The sequence below is a fragment of the Pavona decussata genome, unplaced genomic scaffold, assembly GCF_977016875.1.
Source record: "Pavona decussata unplaced genomic scaffold, jaPavDecu1.1 SCAFFOLD_286, whole genome shotgun sequence".
Lineage (NCBI taxonomy): Eukaryota > Metazoa > Cnidaria > Anthozoa > Scleractinia > Agariciidae > Pavona > Pavona decussata.
Genome location: NW_028145687.1, coordinates 1782191 through 1791885, shown reverse-complemented (window position 1 = coordinate 1791885; position 9695 = coordinate 1782191). Strand labels below are relative to the sequence as shown.

Sequence of the window (9695 nt, the reverse complement as noted above, 5' to 3'; positions counted from 1 at the left end):
GCTAATTCACACCAAACCGCTAAGCGCCCGCCTACCCAACAACAACGGGACAACAACAACAAAATCGAGGATTTCAATTTTTTTTATTTCCTTAGTTTTAAAGCGGATATTTGTGAAACCTTCCCTTTCTTCTAAATTCGGTTTGGTGAATAGATAATTCAAAATGTACAGAAAAAAAATCTTTCACATTCCTTCGAAAAAGGGGCATTGGCGTTGTTCTCCGAATTTTGGAGTTACTAAAAATCAGTCAAAATTGACAGTTTGTTTGTCACATCAATCTGTTTCAATAAGGTGCCATCCGATTGTGCCAGACAGGGATTTACGATCAAATGTTCTCGTAACAACTTTAGAAAGGAGTAGCACGGGATGTTTCCATTCGTTGTCTGTTCATGAGCCCCTAGTTTCACAGCACACACTAGCCTGGCTAACAAGTGCTTCGGTTCATGGGTTGCGCTCGTTTTTCGCTTTTAGACCGCGCGGATATTGGGACGAGGGCGAAAAAAACGCACAGGTGGGAGGGAGGGGGAGAGGAGAGGAGAGAGAGGGTCATAGAGGGTTTCCCCTCTCCCCTCCCTTCGCTTTATCCGCGCGTTCAAACAGCAAACCACACAAACCCCACGGTAACGTTTGCTGTGAAGGCCGAGCGTACATCGGACGTTGAAAGACAGATCCTCCATTGCATTCTATTGAACCAATGTCACAGATAACAGTTCCTAAATCAAACTCATGTCTCATTTTCACGTTCTTTTTGTACAGCATTCTTAATGTGTTCAGAAATGGCTCCAAGAGGATTGGCTTTAAAAGCCGGGTGCTGTAGAACTTGTTGGAAATGGGCAATTTCACTGGCCCTGTAAAACAACAAAGTGACAATGTTTAGCTAGAACGTTTGGTTTATCAACAGAGTTGATAACTTAAGGTAAATTGGCCACCGCAAAGAGATTCGAGTGCTCCTCTGAAGAATGAAGAAGGCCTAACGCTCAAAACGTCGGTACTCGAATCTCTACGGTGGCCAACGCACACACAGTATTTCCTCAAACAAACGTCCTGAGATTTCATTTTAAATTTTGCACGTTCCCTTTCTAATGTCAATGAACTGTCTTGAATTGAGGACAATTGCATCTGCTGCGATGGTAACGAATTATAAGACAGTTAACGTGTTTATCTGTTGTCCGCACAGGGAAACGCAAGGAGAACATTTGAGCAAAATACTTAAAATGCTGTGTTCTGTGTTTTGCATCCTGTTAAAGGCATATTTGTATAAGGTAAAAAAAAAGGTTGGATCTATGCTTTAGCTGAATATTTCAATTGTAGAAAGTTTACGGGAACGAAATTTTATTCTCCAAATTTACAATCTGTTCTTCGCTTTACGAAAATGCTAGCTGACCTTTTTTCGCATTTTTAACGACACACTTACACTTTCTAAAACCAGTAATTTCGCCATCGTAAAGCCGAGATTCTAGAGCTGATATTTCAGACCACCTTCGACAGAGCGAATCTTCGAAGAAATACAATGAAGACTGGAGTGAGTGAGGCGATTAAAAATGATACCGAGGAGACATGCTGAAAAGTGTGGAGCTGTCCGTTAGACCAGCAGTTGACTGTAGGCGTCTTAATCATGTCTAGACGTAAAGAAGAAAGATACTTACTGCAGAGCTTGTCTGGCTTTTTTACCCATCTTATTCCTCTTTGTCAGTTTCTCTTTTTCACCACTGCAGAAAATGTGAAATATGCAATAATGAATTATCATTCCCAAACAAGATCAGGACCGTGTTGTTCAAAACCCGATTAAAGCTAATCCACGATTAAAAGATAACCGAGGTTTTCAGCGCGCTCGTTAAAGATATTTTAAAAGTCTAATTTTAAGGTAATGGTAAGGAGAGACAAAGCCAAAACTGAGGGACAAATTTGGGGTAACCATATATTTTTCAGAGATAATAAAGCTTCAATTTGATGAAAAATGCCATACATTGCTTTGTATTTTAGCACTTTTTTGAATTACTACTTCTTAATTATCTCTAAAAATTGCGTGGTTTCCCCCAATTTTCTTTTTGGATTCCAATAGCCCTTGCTAAGATCTGCTTTTCCTGCATGGTCATAAACCACACAAAAATACTTCTGTATTAGTAGGCACCGTCCTTAAGTGCCATGGCTAGCTAAAGAGACATATTTTATGTACGTTACTTACTTTTCAGAGCTTAACAGAATTCTTTGTATTGTTTCTTGAATTGGAAATTGCTGAGAGTTTTTAAGTCAGTAGGAATATCCTCCAAAATTTTGGCAATGGAAAACTTAAATGTATGTTTGCCATAATTTGTTCTCACAAAATCAAAATAATTGCAAATTTTCTGTAATAAGGTAAATTAATTAAATCAACCTCACCTGTTGTTTGTAGATTTTGCTCCTTTAATAAGGTCTGGTACATTTATGGTCGGCAAGGCAGACAACAGGGGCTCCATGTCACCCACCACTACCGTCTGAGCTCTTTTCTTTGCTTTCTTGCTATCTTCTTCAACGAGTCGGCCAGCATGCAGCTCTGTGGGTAACGAAAATAGACATATTAGCTCTGCTTAAAATATTGATTCTTGCAACTAACTGCCACACAGTTCCTTCAGCATTAGTTATGAGAATTTGGTAGTTTATAAAACACATCTTCAGCAGAGCCATCTTGCACCATTCCTGGTTTTGGGGACATTCACAAAAGCAGCAACTCTTAAAGTAATAAACCCAGATAGCTTAAGCTAATTCAGGTGTATACGCAGCAACAGGTCTTATAGTCTGCGTAGGTGGCCAGGAGCCTGCAAGGATGTAACTGCAGGAAGGGCGGTCGTATGAACTCAGACTCAAATGAACTGTCACAGCACACTAATCTTACTTTTATCCACCTTGCATCTACATTGCATCAGGCTACTACAATAAAATACAGTGGAGACTGTTAGCTGTCCTTTCTTGACAGTTGAGAGCTGGTTACTTCACCAGAGACCTGGCTGCTAAACAGGAGGTTGCAATTGGAGTTCTGGCCAAACCAACACAGAGGGTCTCAAATAAGTGAGGAAAGGTGCTGCCAGTTCGCATTGACATCTGCAAATGGTTAGACCTACACATGGCTCAGTTGACCTTTTTTTTTAATATGGGGACATAAAAGAATCGCCGAAGATGTAATAAATGCTGGCTGTAACAAACCTCAGTGCCAACATGTGGTCTGCTTGGCAATGATGACTTCTCTTAAGGATGGTGCCTACTCTGAAACATTCATGGTTACCCCCAACTTTCTTTTTGGATTCCAATGGCCCTGGCACTTGCTAAGTTCTTCTTTTTCCACATACTTTTAAACCGCGAAAAAACATCCCTGTATTAGTAGGCATCACCAATAGGAAACCCGAGTGTCTCGAGAAACGCAGCAACAGTAGGTACCGTCCTTAAAGGCTTCTGCATGAATGAGACCACAACCCTACATAACAGCCACAAGTCAACAGGGATTTGCTACGTGCTGGAAAACACTACGAGTATGAGTATTATAGGTGTTTGCTCCTTCTCTTCGTACCAATAGCTTAACCCTTTCACTCCCATGATCTGTATGTTAATTCTCCTGACTGACTGCCACACATTTCGTTTTAAAGTTAGTTCACAGAATTTGGTTATGTACATCATTGAACAACATCACCTAGTTGATGATTTTCTTTACTCTCATCACCTGTCTGGTTGACAATGTATTGATAATGTGAGGAGAAATTATATAATGATCACTCCTGGGAGTGAAAGGGTAAAGCTCCCAACTGTCAAGAAAAGGACTGCTATCAGTCTAGAGAAAACAAAAGCTCTCACTTTTCAGAAATTTATCATGCCGTTCCTTTCTCCTATCCTTTTTATTTTGCTGAGATTTCTGTGTGCCCTGGGCATCTGTTTCCATGGAGACATTCTCAGCCTCAAACAGTCCAACAGTGGGAAATATGGCAGGAAGACTGGACTGAAAATAAACATATTAACTCCTTTAACATAGCATAATAACATAACATAGCATAATATTTATTCAGGAAATCAACTAATCAATAAAACACTTCCTGAAGGTTAACCCTATATAAAACAATTTCCCCAAATAAACATTCTAAAATCTAAAACAATCACAAGCATTTAAAAATAAAACTATTTACAATCATTGACATCATCATCATCATTTATTTGCTTTAGTAAAAGAAGAAAACATTCAAATTTCAAGTCAAGGTAATGGCAGGGAGACCTCAAGAAACCACCAGGCTTATAAGAGAGGCCACCTTGGCTGTCATTAATAAAATTTTAAATAGAAAATATGGTGCTGTGTAAGTGCGGCTTCCTTAAAGGTAGTGTACATGTACATCTTAAGTCTGCTTGGGAATAAAGTTATTGAACCAGCGTGTACAACATCCTTAAGTAACTCGTTCCACTTATTAACAATGTGTACAAAGAAGGAGTACTTAGAACAGTTGCGAATGGCTGTCTTTACATCAAGTTTGTAGTTTGATTAGCTCTAGTTCAACTACACTTAGTGAGCTCGAAAAAGACTTGAAATAGAAGTCTATCTAATCCAAAGACTATCTTATAGCATTGAATTAAAGATAATTTCCTTGCCGCATTGTAACACAAGTTGCACGGATCATTACCTGGTGTAACACACCCTGAAATGAACATGCCTTGCAGTGTGTTTTGTTGCAGTCACTGTTGCACAAAGTAGAACCAACCTCTACTTCTCACAATGATCACAGCAACAAAACCTTGCAAGACATGTTCATTTTAGAGCACTAGGCAATGGTTTGTGCAACTTGTGCCGCAACAGAATTGTGAGACAAGTTACAAGGAAACTTGGCTAGGGTAACAGTGCCTTTAGGGTTCATCTGGCTTGTGCAGCATAATAAACAGTATCTCAGGAACGTACTGCTCAGTAGCTTGCATTTGAATGATCACACTTTAGGATTTCATCCACAGACTCAAAAACTTAGAACCACCTTGTACAACATAATAAACTGCACCACAGGAAAGTACTGCTCAGTAGCTTTAATTTGTCACACTTAAGGATTTCATTAACAGACTCAAAATTAAGAACCACCCTGTACAGCATAATAAACAGCACCACAGTAAAGTACTGTTCGTTTGGTATGGCAATGCATTGAAGTAGTAATACAAATGAGCCAAACAAGTGGGCCCTGTGTTCTTTAGCTGTAAACAGAACACCAGAAAATAAGCTGAAATCAATTTACAAGAAATGTGTGGAAATGGTAAAGGTCAAAATGTAAGTGACGTAACTTCCCCAGATCCATTCTTCCATTTTTCCAATCAACTTTGCCAAAAGATATTCAAGTTTTCCTTACCAGATACAGTCAACTGTCATATACTTGGCATCCTACTTTTGGCGTGTTAGCCTTAGGTATAATTATTAGCTTTGGAGAGGGATAAATGAAAGGCCGAAGCAACAATCGAATACCGGGCCACTTTTTGCCATGTGTCAAGCGAGCCGGCACTATTGGCTCGGCAGTGGAATAAAGAACGAGGAATAATGACATATACATCTTACTGAGTTCGAGGTCCATACTGTAAGTTACGGACCAAGCACAGTTTTTTCTGGTTGATTTATGGCCCAAGCGCGAAGCACGCAGGCCATGAATCAATGGGAAAAAATTAGTATCAGTACTGTAATGAGGTTAGTAAGATATTTATGACTCTCTGAGGTTAATTGAGGGCATGTGGGAAAGGAACAACTTTCAAATTAGCAGGCTGTGCAGACCCGTCAGTGAAATACGGCCTGCAAAATTGACCAATCACACCGCATGTACTGACTGAGAGATATAATAAGTGTTCGTTCTATGTTTTTCGCGGCTCGCTTGGCTCGGCAGTGGAAACGAGCCAGTCTCTCATGTAAACTAAAGAGCAAACGAGCCAAACAAGCCACCTCATTTGGTATACGGTAAAAAGTGGCCCTGTATTCTGTAGTTAGTTAGCTTAGCATTAGAGTTTCACACGACCCCACAGGCTGTTAAGCTTTAACATTTTATCGTGTACAAATGGAGGTCATCTATCTATCATTGACATTATCTATCTTTAGCCTAAAGGCCTGGCCCCAGTTGTTCAAAGAGCGGATAACTTTATCCAGTGGATAAGTTCCTATCCAGCAGATAAAATGTACTCCAACCAGAGCTTTTGGCAAGTTTTCCACACAATCCCATGCTTAGATTAGACAGACGCTTCTACTTTATACACAAATTATTGGGCTATAAGGAAATTCTTGTATAAATTTTATCTGCCGCATAGCGACCTATCCACTGGATAAAGTTATCCACTCTTTGAACAACTGGGGCCTGGTCACAGAGACGGTCACAGAACAACTTCACGTGTTCACAAGAACGAGGTAAAGACGCAGACTTCCGACGAATTACCCAAAGAATTGAACACCATTTAATGTACAAATGTTTACCAACCTCATTTGGCTTCAGGAAATCTTCTTTGTCCTTTTCATTATTAGGTTTTGCAGCCTGAAGATGCAATTTCTGCCGACTTCTACGTATCTTCCCCATGTTGTTTTTCTCACATGCGTGCTCAGTAACCACGCAATCAGCTGAAGAAAAGGAGCACTGAGAAGGCGCGTACATGACGAGTAGTCAAACACGTCTGAAATAACAGTGTTTGTATGGAAATCCGATGTCAAATAATTTTCAAAAAACATCGCTTCTGAAAAATTCATGAATTGGAAACTTTTGGTACTAGGAAAAGGATTTTAAGAAAAAAAATTGGAAGGAATGTAGCTGTACCAGAAAGCGTCCAGCCGTGTTTTGAAATTTCCATGCATTGAAATGGCGTCAAAAACTGTGATAAGGCCTATTCCGGAATATAAATACTCGGAATAGACGGTATTTGTGTTCTTTTCGGAGCTATTCCGTTTTTGGAATGAACGGAATATCTTTCTGTTCATTCTGCTCCCGATAGCCGCTCGAGCGCACAGACATATATAGTACAGTCGAACCTCCCTTTGCGACCACCTCTCGTAAGCGACCACCTCTCATTAGCGACCACTTTTCCAAAATACCAAAAGTTTTCAAGTCAAATCACTATAGATGGAACCTCTCGTAGGCGACCACCTCTCCTAAGTGACCACCTCTCGTAAGCGGCCACTTTTAGAGATGATTGTTTAAAAATTTCAATTGTTTTTAACCTCCCGTAGGCGACCACTAGACACACAATCTGCTATATCTCTCACAGGCGGAAAGTGAAAAATGTTTCACTGTAACATATTGGCCACATCATTACAGCGGACGCCGTAAATCTTACAGTCGGAGCAACTGGAAGTGTTTCCCGATATAGCTTAGCATTGAAACAATTGATAAAATACACATGCACTATACTTCACCCTGAAATAACCTTTTATTAGATTGAATCCCTTGTAGTAAAAACTCTCTTATCTTTTATCTGTCTTATCTCTTTGCTTTTGTTCCGTTCCTAAAAAATTTAGACAGCGCTACTTGGAGTAATAAAAGAATCAAGTTTCTTTCGCAATAATTGTCTCAGTCACTGTGAGATACAAACAATAATCACCTTAGACCCAAAGATTTTTTTTTTGCCTAGAATGATTTTGGACCAGTCTTAATGTACTTGTAGGTAAGAAAAGTTATTACTATGGGTTTCGTTAAACACTGGCAAAAGGGTTGGGTCTCCGTTAACAACCCGAAATTTAAGACCCTCTGTGGTCTGAGCTCTTGTAAGCGACCACCTCCCGTAAGCGACCACATATAATCCTTGACATTATGGGTGGTCGCTTACGGGAGGTTCGACTGTATTTCTCAGGTCGAAACAAATAATTTGGTGCGTTTGCATCGCATTTTTGGCTACATGTACACGAATAGACCGGCAGAGCAACAACCGTAATCTACTGAGAATTTTTTGTGACCGACACACAAAACAAGTTACACATACAACAACAAATACTAATACTAATACTAATACTAATACTAATACTAATACTAATACTAATACTTATTCTAATACTAATACTAATACTAATAACAAAATAAATAAATAAATAAACAAACAAACAAATAAACAAACAGATAAATAAATGAATAAATAAATAAATAAATAAAATTAAGGAGCTGTCATTTCAAGGTCAAGTATGTGCCACTGTGAAGGGTATGGTTTTCAAGCAGTTCAGTCTGGGAAAGGGTTTAGAAATCAGATTTTTTTTGTCTAGAATAGAGTATCATTTAAAATAGACCTAACATTTGTGCGCTCAGTGACCTGGTCTTGGATTGGAAGTGAGGCTGGGGGTGACCTTGTTTTGATACAAACCTCACTGCTTTTTATATGTAAATGCAGACTACTTAGCATAAGAAGAGCATGATCTACATATGAAAAGCAGTGAGGTTTGTATCAAAACAAGGTCACCCCCAGCCTCGCTTCCAATCCAAGGCTAGGTCACTAAGCACACAACAGTAAAATTTGCCCATTAAGTTAACACTTAAACAAGATGCCTATACTGGCATTTACGCGTGATCCTGTGGCTGATTCATTTATTTCAATTGTATGCTTCGCAGATTGACTATATCAAACTATCCCTGCTAATGGAATAGTTTGAGTCACAATCGCGTTATGTTGTTTCCCTTGTGTTACGCTACTTATGGTTGTACCGGAAACTTCGGAAATTCCATTACGATAACGTAAGCGTATCAATGACCTCTCCTCAGTCCCATCGTGGTTCTAGAACTGTCAAACAAAGAACGATTCCTTCGTCAGGAACTCTCCAATTTGCACCGTTTCAAATGTCGAGTGCTTCTTAGCATTTATTCTTTCGATTTACCCCTTCAAAATGGTTAATTTTCCGTTTGAAAACGGCACACTTGAGTCCACAACATGTTAACAATATGGGCCCAGTTGCTCGAAGCATGGTTAGCGCAAACCCGGGTTAAATACCATGACAACCTATACTGGTTTTAATACCTCTTAACTAATGGTTAGCGCTAACCATGCTTCGAGCAACTCAGCCATGGCCGCCACAAATTTAATCCGAGTTTAATGAATAAATCAAAGTATGCTTTGACGTCACGCAGGTAGGGGTGAGTGGGTCCCCTCCCTCGCGATATATGCGACAAGAATTGAGTTTGATTGGCCTGCTTTTGTTGAAGACAATCAGAACAATACATCCCTACTGGGAGAGGGCAGAGTTTAATGAATAAATTAATGTGCAGATTTGTGACTACGATGAAGAAAAAAAAATCTACCCGTTTTTAGACACGGTATGCCCCTCAGGGCATCCCACGTAAAAACAAGATGCCCCTAATGGCATTTCCATGAGATGCTTAGTGCGGCCTCATTTATTCCATTTTCTTCGCAGATGTTTTTAACTATACAATAAAACCGAACATTTTTAAAGCTATTCTCCCTTCGCAATTGAAATATTGCGTTACGGTGCTCAAGATCGCTCGGGAGATTTCTTTCTGAAAACGTCATGGCAGGGGCAGATACATATCTGACTCACCCGTTATCCCTTCTAGGAGGGGGCAGAGTTTAATGCATAAATTTATGTGCAGATTTGTGACTACGACGAAGAAGAAAAAAAAAGATACCCGACCCAAACCTAGACACGGCCTGCCCTGCAGGCATTCCGCGTAAAAAAAAACAAAACAAACAAAAAACCAGAAGCCCCTGATGGCATTTACATGGAATGCTTAATGTAGCCTCAC

At 39.7% G+C, this 9695-nt stretch overlaps 2 protein-coding genes across 3 annotated transcripts in view; one reads left to right on the top strand and one right to left on the bottom strand.

Moving 5' to 3' along the window:
- The window catches only part of LOC146455122 (double zinc ribbon and ankyrin repeat-containing protein 1-like), a 69346-nt gene that overhangs the window by 51829 nt on the left and 7822 nt on the right, over window positions 1–9695 (top strand). The window lies entirely within an intron of this gene.
- LOC146455124 (ribosome biogenesis protein SLX9 homolog) lies at window positions 65–6575 on the bottom strand. The gene is made up of 5 exons (XM_085094808.1): window positions 6444–6575; window positions 3823–3964; window positions 2380–2533; window positions 1647–1709; window positions 65–848 (listed from the first exon to the last, which is right to left on the bottom strand). The coding sequence occupies exons 1-5, from the start codon at window positions 6537–6539 to the stop codon at window positions 725–727; spliced, it is 579 nt and encodes a 192-aa protein (XP_084950934.1). The 5' UTR covers window positions 6540–6575; the 3' UTR covers window positions 65–724.